We start from the raw sequence: 16,374 nt of genomic DNA, 5'->3' as shown, positions 1-16,374 counted from the left end.
TAAACACTCAGATACATCTAGAATTAAGTTAACAGAATGCATCTATGGGAGTAAGAAGAAATATATCTTTTTTTGTCTTCAGTACTTCTAGAGACATATGATTGTTGGCATCCCTGTGAGCGGGTGCCTCTGCTTTCCCATGAAGACAAAAATACAACAAATCCCAAACCCGATCCAGACCCAGAAGACAAGATATAAGAGAAATAAACAAGTGCATACAAATTAAGAACAATGCAATTCAAGGGCACTGTTTGCTTGTTCTGTCCTTCATGTCACCGTTTTTTGTTGTTCTTCTAATATTTTACTCATAACTCATCATTTTCCATAATATCTGTAAGCAGTGCTCGCGAGCACGTAAGGTTTTCGTATCATAATGCAAAGAGTCTGGGGGCGCGGGGGGGGGGGGGGGCGGTAAAGTTGGTAATAAGGTAGCAATAAGGATGTCGGTGAGTTGGAGAGAAGGAGGAAGAGGAGAAGGAAGGAAGGCCAGGAGGGGGGAAGAAGAGGAAGAGTTGGGCAGTGGTATTAACACTTGAAGAAAAGGCAGGCGAAGCAGGCCAGCAGGAGCCACAGTGATTGAGATACACAGGCAGAGCCGTTGATATCTCGGCCTGTCCCGGGTCCTGTACAGAGAAAGAGAGAAAGAGAGACAGAGAGAGAGAGAGAGAGACAGAGAGAGAGAGAGAGAGAGAGAGAGACAGAGACAGAGAGAGACAGAGACAGAGAGAGAGAGAGACAGAGAGAGAGACAGAGAGACAGAGAGAGAGAGAATGTTGATATTTTTGGAAGCACAACGCCAACAATGATTTCTGTAGTTTGACAGATAAGTAATACCACTTACAATTACAACTTAATTTTTGTGCTATAAAGTATATATACATATATATGTATATATACACAGTATATATATAGATATATATATATATATATCTATATATATATATACTGTGTATATATTAATATATGCACCGCCTCTGAATCAGACTACAGACTTTGAGAAGTGTTTGGTGACATCTGGTGGTCATGTCGTGCTATTGCCTCCCTTGCTGTGATTGAAGCAATCGAATAAAGAAATGCGCAACAGAAATCACTATCAAATACAGAAATGCTGCAAGTCACACAGAACACAACTGTTCTGTGTAAAATTAGTAATACCACATTGTTAAATATACATACAATTTTTGCATTCATAATCTTGTACCAAAAGTAAAAGTAAAAGAATATTTATTTTCTTGCTGGATTATAATAATTGATGAATGTGCCAGCTGGTATAATTTAACCTACTTTTTATGCTGCTAGGTGGCTTAATACATCATCAATTATTAGTTGATTACAATTTTTGATTAATAATCTGAATCTGCAAACTGGTAACTGATGTGTGTAAGCAAGTGACACGACGACTTGTGTCTCGGTTTATTTTGCTCTCAAGGGGATAAAAGTCAATCAGGCCAATCTCTGGCCGAATCATTCACAAGACTATGACTCCGTTACACTGTTGATGTTTGTTGTTCGTTAAAACATCTTCGCACCTTTAGTTAGGTCATTTAATATTATTCTATTTTACTGTATATATTGTGCATTTTTATACTTTTTTACTCTGTTACTTTGATTGCTTACCTGTATCTTGATGCTGCTGTGGCGAACAAATTTCCCCTCGCGGGATTAATATAGTATGTCTCTCTCTCTCTCTCTCTCTATCTATCTATCTATCTATCTATATATATCTACCATGCATCTGCAAAGTTTGATACATATTTCAAAGGTTATGGAATATTATATATATATAAAATACACTGTGAATAAAAAGTTAAAAAGCAAAGCTTCCATTTTGAGGTATCTTCCAGAAAGCTGAATGGACGTTATGGAAATGATGAAGCTGAATGTTAGCTTTTGTAGGCTCTAGTCCCCTTTTACAGACATTTTGGGGTGTTAAAAGTGGATTTGGATAATTTGAGAAAGTAACCTGTTCCTTTGAGTTCACTTAAACCATTTGAACACAAGCTTACTTCACCACACATCACCTTCCCTCTCAAGCCTTATTGCTGGTTTTCCATGAGGGTTCTGTTAAAATACTCTCATGCTGAGTTGAGTACATTGTTTGGCAAATCACTAAAAATGACTACACAGCAGGTTTTAGTTTCCATACTTGCTTCAATTGTTCAGCTCTTACAGTGACGCTTAAAGAAAAGCACAGGAAACTAAAGTGAGTTTGCTCCCTGCTGGGTTTCAATGATTCAACAGGAAAGTAGGTTAATAGAATTAATACCTCAGAGTCGTTCAATCTCACCTTGAAACTCACACTGATTTAAATGATGGCTTGGTGTATAAATTATAGTATAAACTTAGTGTGACATTTCATGCTCAATACTTTATCTGTATTTTGAGGATCAAACCGTGAGCTCTGGCGTACTGGCAGCAATGTTTATACTCACTATAGAGGAAAAGACTGGCATTCTGGACGCCCAGTCGGTTCGAGGCCACACAGGTATAGTTCCCATAATCCTCTTCGGTGACGTTGGCAATCATGAGAATGGTAGTAGTGCCAAGAATCTGGATATTGAGGCCCTGGGCATTGGACAGCCTGTAGAGGAGAGAAAGACAGAAGAGAAGCCATTTGAAGTAAATTGCAAAGTAATGAAAACCTGGGGTCTTTAAAGTTAGTGACATTTTGGGCAAAATAATAGCGTCCGCTGTGTCTGTGCACGTAAAGGAGACAGAAGACTCCATTAAAGGAGAATCAACCAACTAACTATGCAGATTTTCTACTAAAAGCAATACGCAATTAAAACAAACGCCATATTTCCAGTTCACAAGTAGCCCACTCCTCTCGTGTCGTCTATGTCCCCAGTTGGTCCCTCCTGCTTCAGTAACTCCTACAATAAACCTGTTAAACTGTATCTGCTTCCTGATCTGTGTGGTGCGTTTGGGTCCACTTGCCAGCAACAGTCTCACTCTAGATTATCAGAACAGCAACGTGGGTGACGGGATTCAGCTGTTGTCTGATGGGTGTGACATCCTTGAGGCATAACACTGCTGCCTCCAGTACGCACCGTCTTATGAAATAGATTTCTGTGAATTTCTACACAAAATGACTTAATGACACATTCATTTTGTTCATGTTAAAGGGAAAGTTTCTGAAAAGCTACACTCTGAAGTCTGTGAAGGTGACATTTGAAAACAGCCAAATCTACATGCTTACAAATAAAACTACCGAATCTCAAAAAAATCATAAAAATGCACAACTTCAATAGAAATGTCTGTGTACTGTGTGAGAGTAAAGGTCTCAACATAGCTAACAGCATTAATCATATTCCAAAACGATGGTTCTACTTGTGCTGACTCTCACTTTGCAATAGGGGTCAGTGACATGTAAGTCAGCGCTCTTGATGGTAGGTGCTGTGACTGTTAAGAGGGGACACACGTCTTCATCATTCAAAGATCAGCCTCTGTCATTAACAGCATGACACTGCATTTACACAGAGAGCAAAGGTGTTTTTCATTTAAGTTTTGCAGAAACTCAACAACTTGTAAACATGGCAAAACATTAGTCAAATATCAGATGAACATCGCTTATGAAATATGTGTGTATGGATATTTACTGTGCGGTTTGTCAATTTGTTCTTCACTGTTCTCTTTTATCGCTTTTACGTCTTTCGTTGCCGTCAAACAGGCGGGGTCATTGTTGGATTCGTATGCTGCTGACGTCCTCCCCCCGCACTTCTGGGAGTCTTAATGACCACCAAACTTCTGCCAATCAATTATGTCAACCCTTGAACCCCTCTCAGCACAAATTAATCGATACAATTTGCTGACTCAGTCCGTTAACCTTCTCTGATAAACTGTTCCTTACATCATCACAACCAAATAAAACCCTTTCAAATAACACGGCGTCTGCTTGTTCTGAGCTGATTGAGCCCTTTCGTATCATGAGTGAGGTGAAGTTCATTTGAGGCGCCTCAACTTAATCCCGCTTAAGTCTGGGTGATGTGGTAATCGGAATTTGAGCGGGGAGAGCAAGAAGTTTGTGCTGACACATACTTGGCTGATAGAAAGTATTAACATAAAACGGTAAAACGCACATCATGGCACAGCATAATTTGCCTCACTGGGGACCGGGGACATGATAAAGTGCTGAGGTCCTTCCCCATACAGACACCTTGGGAACGGTGGCTTTGTATGTGTGTGTGTGTGTGTGTGTGTGTGTGTGTGTGTGAAAGCGAGAGTTAAGGGAGGGCACCAGCACTGTCCCCACTTCATCTAAAAGCAAACCCACCTCCCACGATAAGACCAGCAGCAGATATATTCTCCAGTGTGTCTTCATGAGAGGTGACTGCACTATTAAAAAAGGTCTGCCTGCCCGCATGGCATGCTGGGAGACCCTGATATAATACAGAGCACTACAGGGAGCTGAAAGAAAACAGCTATTTGTCCTACAGATTACAGGGCATGATGCAGCAGCAGGGGGAATAAACTGACCCAAAACAGGCCAAAAGAGAAAGAACCCTCTTTTGTTTTCACAGTGAAGGTTTCAGGTTGGACCATTTTGGGGTTTTTGGGAGTTCAAATACGCAGCAGCAGCAAACTAGAGCCTAAAGAACAGGAAACTGGATCTCTGCGTCTCCTCTTTCTACTTGCATTTATGGAGCTTGACATTTCTGCTGCCCATTTTAACTTTTAATGCGTTTGGCCCTTGCACGCAGATCTGCAGCCTGGCAACATCTCTCACTTTTGATTTCAATATTATCCTCAAACATGCCCGTGTCTCTGCCAGCTTCTTCATCTGGCATAATAGTCCGGAATACATTATCAGAGAAGTTGGCAGAAATCGTGCACGTCTACCTATTTCTTTTTGTTAGACGATAACGTTTTGTCCTCATCGGTACTTGATGTCCTTCCTCGCAGGCAGAGGGCAGCAGTGTTTCAGTGGATCTCTTCAGTGATCACTCCTTGATGCACAAAGCCACTCGCTCTAACTCACATTAAACCCTAGATTGAAATGATTTGACCCCTCTATTTGGCGGAGGGAGGGCGGTGTGTGCGCGCAGGGCTGCGACTGCCGGCCGGTAGAGATGAAAGACCATGCAGAGCAAATCATCAGACGGACGGATTTGATTCTGTGGCGTGTGGGAGCATCTAAAGTAGGTTATCACTGCCAGAGAAAGTGACAGGCCTGTTATGATTCAAGGCAGATGATGAATGAAATCAAGTGTAGAGTCCTGCTGAGACAATAACCCGGAGATGATTGAAAGCGCTTTGGTGTAGGTGACAGTCATGAATCAGCTGACACAAAACAACAAACATATCAGTCTATCATGTCAGCAAACGGCTCACGTTTTAAACATGGATTCTCTCACGTTATGAACATGGGTGAGGGGATTTACTGCACACAGAACAGGAGCAACAGACTTTAACGGATGCTTTAGCAGATCGACGACGTTTAATTTTACAAACACAATTCTCAAGATTTAAGTACTCTAATTATGGGGTTCATAGGAGCTACTGCAAAAAAAAAACTGGGTGATGTTTTCTCGGTGAAAAATCTGATTTGTAGCTTGACCTTTAGGGGTTAGCGTCACAGAATGGTTTGGAAATGTACAGGAAATGTACAAGTTGATCCAAGTTCCATCATGCACTGCTGGTGGAATGAGACAAAAAGGGAGCAGGGAGGGTCGTGGCAGCCAGGTAGTAATATTTTTCAGCTATGGAATTCTGGCCGGCTGCTTTCAGATCATGATGAATCGCTCTCCACGGAGGTTAATTGGGTGGCTAAGCGCCATGGAGACTCTCGGATCCTGCTGAAGTCAGAGATGCTGTGAAGCAAATGTTTCATTTATGTTTCAGAGGATGAGTTACGTTTTATTAGCTGAGGAGGTCCACATCTTCACGTGCAGATTTAGACTGACAGAGGACGGATATGCTCAAGGTAAGGTGAGTTAAGCCTCTCTAGTCAGAGGAGCCATGTGTGTGTGTGTGTGTGTGTGTGTGTGTGTGTGTGTTCACCAGCTTGTGCCAGGCAGTTTGTTTGAACCTTAAAGTGTTTACTCCTTCAGTTAGGTTTGTTTGGGCAGGTGAGAGTGCTGCTTTTCAAACTTGGCACTAGATAACTGAAGCCAAAAAATGTGTGCCTCTATTCCAAGAGAGCTGCTGTGTGATTTGTTTGGGGTAACATGACCCCCCATGAGGAAAGGAAAGGAAAAGCTGTGAGTGGCCAGAGAGGCAAGGTTCATTTTCTTTTTTGTGGGGCTGTCACAGTATTAATAAAACTTTACCTTTACTTTACTTTTTTTCGTTTTTCAGGTATAGGAGCAGGTATAACACTAACTTCTCTTCTCTTGTCAGAAACAAAGGACATTCAAAGAATAACGAGGGTCGGGAGATTAAGGAAAACAATTAATCAACGTGAAGTACGAGGCTTTGCAAAGATAAATCCTGCATCTGAGGGGTATCAGTAATTCAAATATGAAACATGACAGTTTAGTTTGTTTGTCAAAATACCGTTAAAGGAAGGGATTAAACAAGGTTTGATTCAACAAGGCCCCAAAACTAATCAGAAAACTTCAGTAAAACGTAACTGTACTTTCAAAAAATGTAGCAATGATCAAAGTATGTGTTGTGTGTTTGAGGCTGAAATAATGAGACGTGACGATCCAAATCCATCAACACGTTTCTCTGTCTCCTTGCTGTCAATGTGTTGTAACAGGAAAAGGGTACACGTGCCGGTTGTTAGTGCAGGTATCACCGATTGTACAAGTGTGGAGCCACGCGCTTGCTTTTTTCTTTCTATGCAGGAAAGGGGATTAACTCCTTCACTGCTGACATGACAACCCGAGGAGAAATGCCTTTTCTGACTTTAAAACAGCCTTCTACTGCATATCAGCATCCATTTTACAGGGTTACCATTTTAAAAAACGAGTCAGCTGGAGACTTTGTTTCAATCAAATCACGGAGCTAACATTAACTAACAAGCTGGCAAAATCAATATTTGCCAGACTGCAGACTTCTGCCTCTGTTCTGAAACAAAGAACCCAATTTTCGAGTGGTAAGTCTGGCACAGTGACGAGCTGCGAGGATCGAAAGCTTGACAGCGACCGTAAAGAACACATTTTCTTGATTCACATGCAGATTTCAACCTGTTGTTGATTGAGGTTAAACTGATTAGAAGGGAAACAAGTGCGGGAGCGAGACCTTCAAATTCAGGTAAATAAGACACAACAGGTGACAGTGCATTAGCACTGGGCACTACGAAATGATCTAGCCAAGCAAGGATAAATGATTTTATTACGGTGCATTAACATCATCATCCAAGGAGAAAGCGCAATAACACTTCCCACTGGCGTAGAGGGGGAGAGGCGGGGAGGAACAGGCACTCAGCCAAAATCCTCCAGGGGACAAAACAACGGAGATAGATGGCGGTTGGAAACAACAGATAATGTAAAAATATTTCAACCGCCATAAATCTTTCTTTTCAAGCACTGCCGTGATAGGCCTATTACTTTAGAGACCATATCGGTGATAACACTTGTGACACCCCTCCGATAATTTTCTCCCAATCATCAGCGAACCTTTACTGCTGTAAATTGGGTGGGAGTGAGATCCCTCCTTGTTCCCAAACCGACTCAGGTGGCAAGTTTGCTGCAGAGGGCGGACTTATTAAATGATAAGATGATGAAATGGAAAGGACTGGCCTTTGAATATCATTGCACTTCGATCCTCTTCAAGTGTTTTCCAGACACACGCGTGACACTTAAAATTGATCGCTTTCCAATGAACATCTGTGTCTGGGCACACAATTTACAATTTCAAAGGAGACAGTAGAGCGCCGGGAGGCTGATTTCCATTTCAGTGGAATTACTTGTGGTACGAGAAAAAGAGTTATTAGGATTTTCAGTGACTTCCGTACAAAAATTGCATGCAGGTTGATCTCCCTTTTCTCTTCTCCGAAGAATATCACAGAATCCACTGCTGTCTCGCCCAGTTATTTCAATTAACAATGGAGGAACAGCCTAGTGAGTGATTAAGTGGGTGATTAGTCATTATCAAACCACACGCGATGCCATCAAATTAACATTGGGATGTGACAACGGCAACACTGCGACGGGCAGATTTGACAAAGGGATCAAAGAGATCCATTATAACCACTGAGTTAAAATGATAGGGAGCATGTTCTGGCACAGAAAATAAAGTGATGAAGCTGCTGCCACTTTTGAGAGATGAGGACAAAACTCCTCTGGAAAAAAGGGGGCTGCTCTTTGAAAGATCGCAGGCTTGATCTCAGGCTGGTCCTGTTGTTTGAAGACAGCTCAATGATTAACGCTCAAATTCTTGCATAGGGAACAGTGTTGAATATGCTTTTAATTTAGGAAGCAATGCTATTCATTAATTGCTCATTGATTGTGCTCACAACAGTAAACAGCCTCTTACAGCTGCCATGGTCCCGCCTAAGTAAATTCAATGTAAATCTAATTATTTTGCCTCGTTATTTTATCTGTAATGGCGGCGAGATAAACCAAGTATGCTCCGTGCCTCCTGGTGAGTCAGGTCAAGTTAATTTTAAGGTTATTTCTGTAAACCTATCATCACACGCATGGCACCAGCAGCAGCAGGACTCCATGGCTGTAACTAATTAGCACTCACCACAAGTCAGAATGTTTCAGCACAGAATACGCCTAAATAAGCCACAAGGAGAGCGCACCATAAGCTCTGGAACTTAAAGTCATGACACAAACTTTCCCAAACTGTTGTAAGGCATATACAGTAAAAGCTTTTGTTGTGAAGGCTTTCCTCAAAGACTTTGTTGTTTCCAGTAATCTGACATGTAAGAGAGAGAAGGTTTTCCATCCCGGGAAACAATACTGGAGGTAATTACAGTAATACTGTAAAGGTGCTTCTGAGCACGACGGGTGCCTGCTTTGAAAGGATTTGATATAGTTGTTTGTGATAAAGGAGACTAATGGCTTGTGCTCTATTTAATAGGTTGTTTGACTGGTGCTATACACCTCGTGTGGCTCACTCTCTTAAGAGATTGATTGGGATAAAGCAGAACAACTGCAAGGACCGAACTTGCAACATCATCCTGAATCAGTGTGTTAGTTATGTTTGCCAAGTGTTTCAATCTGTTTTTCATGGTTATACAATCTTGAAGTGTCCGACAGAAAAAACGTATTCATCAATTGTCCGAATGTTTCGTCATCTCACCACGACGAATGCAGATTTGTACACGTGTTTAAATGTGTGTCAAGTTTTTACCTTTTCTCGTCTCGGTACCATTCAAACTCTGGTGTGGGCACGGCCGTGGCGTCACACTGCAGTGTCCCCATGCGGCCCACTGGAGTCTCTGAGCTCTGGGTTTTCTTTATTGTTGGAGGATCTGCAGAGTCATACAATGTTGAAATAAGTATCAATCTTTAAACCAATAACAAACTCCCATGCACTGCAAAATAAAATGATTTAACTTGACACTTTTATTAGTTTTTTTTTGGAATGCCCAGGTTTCCTTTTAGTAGAAGGTGAAATTCCTTATATTTCATCAAGTATGTCTGAATGGGGCCATCGACATAATTCAGAAGACAAGCCCTTTCTACAATGGCAAATGGCTCTGTATTGAATCTCACCGACAAAAGCAAACAAACCAACACATATTCTGGAAGTGAAAGTTTCTTCTACGTGCCACATTTCATAGCGTCAAATTGAATTCTATATTTAGGCCTTCAAGCCAAGAGAAACAATTTCAGATGCATTATTTGGAGTTCGGAAAAGTAATCAGTGCTAAAACTTCAAACTCCTTGAGTTTATTAACATTTGTCATACAGACAGAATTCTACAAACATCACAACGGCCATCAACATGTGGATTAATACCAGTTTTCCATTTAGGATTACAACACCAAGAAATGGTTTACTATAGAAATCTTTATCATTTCATTCAGGTCACTTAGACTCGGCTAAAGTACAAATCGGGCGACCAGCCGTACGTGATTTGTTCAGATCAAAGAGGATTCTCTGACTCCTCTGAGGGGAAGTGGGTTTGTGACGTCCCGGTAGGTGTTCATCAATCCAACACATGTATTACACTCCACAGTTCTAACATGGACCCCTGATAAGATGTAATTAGGTGATCTTATTTTGGAATGCTAAGCGTATCTTTGATGATGATGGTGCGTGACAATTACCATGTTGCAATCAAAGCGAGAGATGTTTATCTTTCTACCTGGATTCATCTTGAGAAAACTGAACGGTGCTCCAAAACTTTCAAGATTCAATCATCACTTCTCTGCCAAACAACGTTCTCCAAGTCTCTCCACTCACTTCCAATCTTGACTTTTATATGCTTTCATCTAATGAATGTATCATCCGGTCACATTTCTAACATAAAAAGGGAGCGAGCGAGGGCCGTGTTGTCGGGTTACTCACAGCTGACGACCACGTTGACATATTTGACATCAGGCGTGGCGACGTCATTGCTGGCCTTGCATTCATAACGACCCGCTTGGTTTCGCATGATGCCCATAATGTCCAGGTACTCCTCTCCGTCCAGCGGCTCTGCTGCAGAGAGTTAGAGACAGAGGTGATGGAGGGATTGAGGGAGTCAAGAGGGAGAGGAGCAAAGAGAGAGAGACAGAAAGACAGAGAGAAAGAGGAGGGATGAACACAAAGTTAATCTTTTAACTCCAGAGTAAAAACATTTCCTTCTTATTATGCCACTTATTAAGTCACATTTTTGACATAGCAATCACTATACTGTATACATTACTTTACATCACGCACTTTGTTTGAACATACTCACATTGAGCTTTGTTGGAGACATGTTTACATGTATCTTCATACTTTGGATGTTTATTGTTCTGTCAGATATCTGTATATACTACTACTACTACTACTACAACAATTTAAGACATACTTTCTACAAAATACTGTATATTGAGGTACAAAAACATTGCTGAATGACATGTTTCATCGTTCATATTGGTACCAGATAGGCGTGAGTATGCACAAAAATAATTAGTTGATATAACCTGTTATAACCTCTGCAGAAGTGTTGATAGTTTTTGAATTAAACTAGAGCATTCATCCACACTCATATCGCACAAGAGAGTTAATTCAAATCCAGTCAGGTCATGCTGTGAAACTCAGATTGAATGACGTCGATTGACTCTTAAACTGGGGGCGCATTTGATATTCAACAACTTGTTAAGCTGACTTTTATTAGATGTTTTTCTGACAGCTTCAATGAACAGAGGAGTTAGTATCTGCAAATGTCAGACAAAACATCTTAACCGAGTGGAAGAAAACCACAGAGGCTATCAGACAGATATCTGACTAATTGTTTAATGAGCAATCCAGCTAATTAGCCACGTAAAGAACACAGTGTCTCGGTGTCTGATTAGGAATGAACTGCTTTGTCTTATTACAGATCTATGGGTGTGTCAGGAGGAGGCAATGGCAAACTCTTTGATGTGCTACCATATTAATTGCACTTCATCTTTTCAACACCTCTAAAAATTAGCAGTGAGAGCAGAAGAGATATCATCATGTGCAATGTCACAATTCATCACTTTGGTGATTGTGTGACATTGCTTTCGTTTGAAAGCGGTGTGATAATTAATGCTGCGTGGGACAATGCTATTTGTTTGCACACAATAGAAAGATGTACAGCTTGTTCGTTTGACTTGAATAATCATTCTACGTACATTGCAACGTGATGGGAAATTAAATGATTGGACATTGGAAACTCAATAAGGAATCATCTGCTTGTAGCCAGTATGCCAACAGTGCAGATCTCAGGATATTTTTCAAAAAAGATACAATTATCTGCCCTGAATGAGGGAGGGAGTCTCCTATGACTGAGCAAATTTAATAACTACAATAACATGGACTGATTCTTTTCTGAATCTAAGAAAATAGGGAATGATTGAATCTCGGCGGTGGAAATACATTGCAGGGAGGAGATCTCTGGGCTGAATGCACTGTTTGTAACAACAGTAAATGTCAATGGTCTCAATTGTGGGCAGGTTCATGCTCATGTTACGTGTGAGGGGCCGCAGGCTCTGTGACACCGAAAGCGGTGCGACCTGAGAAATGAACAGGCAACTTCGGGGACTCCGATATGGGAGGTTAGTCCAAAAAAACAGCCGTTACGCTTTGGCGATCAAACCTAAATGCTTTGCCATTTCATGCCGTGAAGCTCACAAAATCACCAGGTAACAACAAAACATCCGTCTTCATCCGACTTCTATACATGCCTGAAGCTCAAACGCCCTAATATCTACAAAACTGAGTCAGGCCTCGGTGTTTGAAACAGAAAGAGAAATATAACTAAATGATCCATATCAAGTGTGCAAGTCAGTTCATACAGTATTATCTCATATTGATTGAAAGATCAGTGGGAGAATGATCAAAGCCTGAGCCAGACCATATTCAGCCATATTCAGCTCGCACTGGACGAACCGCCGGAGTAACGTGATTGGAGAGGTATGACTGAAAATCTGTTGCCATGGAAATTCTATTGAAGCTCAATCTCTTCTTCAGTGCTTTGGTTTTGGTGCTGGATACACACAGAGAGAGAGAGAGAAAACCAGGTGACTGCAAAGATCAAAGCATAGCGAAGAGAGAAGAGAGGAGAATCCAAATGAGAGATGAGAGGATACGTCTCGACTATTTTTTTTCAAAAACGCAGCAGTTAACTGTCAGTAATCTCACCTGGTGCGTATGGAGAGCGACTAAATCATGACGGATAAAGGGAACGTGATGCATCGTCTGAAGAAACAATTAATTACGATACATTTCACGCATCTTCGTCCGTGCCCATAGGAGAATACAGCTTCCTTCATTAGAAGTGTGTGTGCTTCACATTATCTGTTTAATGAAGCACAGTGAATAGATAGGTTAATCTTGTCTTGAGGGAATTGATTAGAGCGTGTGTACAGTGTATGCATGCGCATATGTGTGCGCACACGGGCCCACGCCTGCGTTGCGGAGGCGTAATGTCTCCATGGTGAGTGTGACGCGTGCGTGCATGAACTGGGATATAGACACATTTCATTGAGGGCTGTCAGGGAGCACTGACAGCGGTGAATGAGCACATTAGAAAAGCCCCATGAATCCTGGCATTACACTATAATACATAATCACATTTCTATGCTAATCTGGAGGAAGGAGGAAGAGTTGGTGACAGTGAGGGAAACAGTATTAAGTAAAGGAAGGGCAAGGAGCATTTGTTTTCCAAATAAACTTTTTTTCCCAGATAAAAATCAGCATGCTAACATGCTGATGATCCTAATTACAGTAGCACTAAACAAACAGTACAGCTGGTATCATACATTTGAAGGTATTTGATAATAAACCAAAAGTATTGGACAAATGAAAATGTTTGACCTGATGAAGTTGGGGGATTACCAAAGCCATTGGGATACATCCGTACATATCTGTGCCAGAGTTCATGGCGATCTGTCCAATGGTTGTCAAGATACTACACTAACAATAAAACATGGCAACCTTGAGGTGGTGCAAGAGAAAAGGTCAGTAGAGTTCATCCTCTGGGGACCAGGAATATCTGTACAAAATGTCATGGCAATCTATCCATTAGTTGCAGAGACATTTCAGTCTGGACCAAAATGGTGGACCGACAGATATTGTCATTCCTGCAGCCAGATCGCAATCATGTGGAGATTATTATCATCACCTAATAATGCTCAATATTCATGTCATTCTGTTCATTTATAATAGCTATATAGTTGGCCAGGAATGGTAATCATCACAAATTGCTTGTAATATCTGACAACGACCTCTAATGGAGTCAATTTGCAGAGTTAAGCTAACGAGCTTCCATTAGCTTCATTGAAATGGTCATTGCTTTACAGCCCTGAATCCCGGAGGTTTCCATTCAGAGCTTTTAAGGTGATATATTTAAAATGATAATACAATGTGTGGTAACTTTTTAAACAGATTCAAACAACTCCATTCACTGTTCCACTTTATAAATTAAGAACAAACAACCTGTTCTTTATTTCTGTAAATGTCAGAAATGAAACAGTGTGGAGTTCTTCCATCTCATAGAACAAACATGAGATATAGATGAGTAAATAGTCAGTATAACTAGTAAAATTAACAGTTCCAAATGACTGTACTTTAAGTTGCTTCTTAAGACAATGCAATTATGATCGTTAAATTTAGAATCTTTCAAAGAGCAACGTTGATAAGCAACCAGTCGTTCAGCAAATGGACGGAGATATTTTGAACATTGAAACTTTTGCTTTTTCGGCAGTACTAACACCTATTCTTACTCTCTTGTTCTTGCTCACACATTCTCACGGGTACACATATAGGTGTTCTTCCGCTTCCAAAATCTGTGAACGCAGGTCAGAGTCTCAACCCCTGCCAAACTGCAGTATGTTTGTTCTACGTCTTTTGATTTGGTTTTCTCCGACTTCTCCCCTGCCATGGAGTAGGTGAAGCTCACAAGTGTCAGTAGCCTTGAGCTACTCTAACAATAGAATTCACAATGAGGAACAACAGAGAGAATAGGTGGCAAAATGCATTTTCTACTATGAGAGGAAACCGGAAATAGAAACGTGTGGTTGCAGAAGGTGTTATGGACCACTGAGCTGTGGAAAGATAAAGGCAGAAAAAGCATCCACATAAACTTAAGATCATCTCTGTATGAAATGTGAAAGCTCTACCGTGTGTCACCACTGGGATGCAGCTATCGAAATGCTATGAAAATACTAAGTGTCATAATGACTTCCAACTTTGTGCTTGTAATATCTTGTTTGCAGGAGGTATCCTATTTTAGGAACTGCATATCTAATTTTAGAATGAAACTGTTCCATGATCATCACAGAGAAATGTATACCCAGCACACAAACATCCAGAAATAAATTGTCTTTGCCGAGATGCTTGGAGTGGGTGAGAATGCTCCAAAACAACTTGTAAATTAAAGCCATGTAATAACTGAGAAGTGCAAGAAACAAATAATTAAGTTCTACAGTGAGCTGCATTGCAGCATTGCAGCTGATTAAAGCTAAATGAAAATCTACAGCCAGCTTTTCTTCCGAGCCATTTGAAAGCTCATGAAATGTGTTGCAAAACTAGATGAATAAAATGTGTGACTGTCCAAACTGCAAAACATGCAGTGTATATACCACATGTTCATGGCTGAGCAGTATTGATCAACAGTACATCAATTGCATGCTTTTAAACCCACCTTTCACCCTTTCTTGGACACAAAGCTCAAATTGCCATTAATTAACTTGCCATGCAGTCTGGCGCTAGCTAGCCATGCTGAAAAGACCCATCATAGCGCTGAAAGCCCCGTGCCCCTTGTGATATGCAACAGCAGGCTTCTGTAAGTGAGTTGGGAATAGTTGAGGGGCCTGGAGGAAGTACACTTCTACAAATGCCTGCTGGATACTGATTTGCATTGTACTGGCAACTTTAAGTTTGTGTGAACAACTACAAGTTTTCTATGTCAATTAAAAATACTCTGCAGGAGTGAGGGACAGCCGTGGCACACATTCTGTAGGTCCACGCATGCCCCCTTCCTCCCTGGTGGGGGGGGAGAGAGGTGAGGGATCTGAAACACAAACCAGTAACTTCAGCTGGCAACTGGATGGCGCTCATTTGCATATCCTCATGCATCATTCATCAGCATCACTTTACCACAGTGCGAAACATTACATTTATTTTGCAAATGCTAATTTATGTTAAGCAGCGGATTTGAGAAACTTGAGAGTCGAGTAGCATAAAAGATCCTGCGACATTTATTCTCTTTTGTCTGCAGGAGTGTGTGACAGGACGTGCGCTGGTGTGTGTATACGTGCACAATACCCGTCACCCCACTCTGGACCTTAAACTCTGTGCATGTGTGTGCCTGTTTGAGCGTTTGTGTTTGGACAGTTGGTTCCGGCTTTATCACAGGAGGCCACATTGACAGCTATCCTCCCGTCAGGAGTCGGTGTGATTTAAACGACGGGTCAACACATAATTGCAGAGTAACTATCCTCATCAACACATTCCACCCGGTGGAGATAATGAAAAGATGACTAAGCTCGGAAACTAAAGGAATCTTATTAAGCTCACTTATGACTCCATTGACAGTGTGTTGCCAAAACCAAACACAGCATGCGATGCAAATATATAAGGGCTCAATACTGCTATCTTAAAGGGACACTGCACTCAGAGTTTGAATGCAGTGATTTCACTGTGTGAGGCATTGGTTTTAAATGACAAACATAATTTTACACCATTAAAATCAAATCACTTGCAATCTGAAATGTCTTAAGTCCTCTGTAATGAAAGCACCAAAAATAGCCTTGTGAGACTCATTGCGTTAATGTGCAGCGTTACATTTCCTGGATTCTAATGACTTTTTACACTTGGC

At 41.1% G+C, this 16,374-nt stretch overlaps 1 protein-coding gene across 1 annotated transcript in view; it reads right to left on the bottom strand.

Moving 5' to 3' along the window:
* Positions 1 to 525: 525 nt before the first annotated feature.
* Positions 526 to 16,374, bottom strand: part of lsamp (limbic system associated membrane protein) — a gene marked incomplete at both ends in the record, with an annotated part of 174,089 nt that continues 158,240 nt past the window's right edge. Inside the window, 4 exons of the mRNA XM_079165820.1 lie at positions 526 to 623; positions 2,433 to 2,581; positions 9,247 to 9,367; positions 10,410 to 10,541. Coding sequence (XP_079021946.1) covers positions 526 to 623; positions 2,433 to 2,581; positions 9,247 to 9,367; positions 10,410 to 10,541 — 500 coding nt within the window. The remainder of the gene's footprint in view (positions 624 to 2,432; positions 2,582 to 9,246; positions 9,368 to 10,409; positions 10,542 to 16,374) is intronic.

The sequence above is a fragment of the Pholis gunnellus genome, assembly GCF_910591455.1.
Source record: "Pholis gunnellus genome assembly, chromosome: 9".
Lineage (NCBI taxonomy): Eukaryota > Metazoa > Chordata > Actinopteri > Perciformes > Pholidae > Pholis > Pholis gunnellus.
This window is presented reverse-complemented; position numbering and strand designations above follow the sequence as displayed.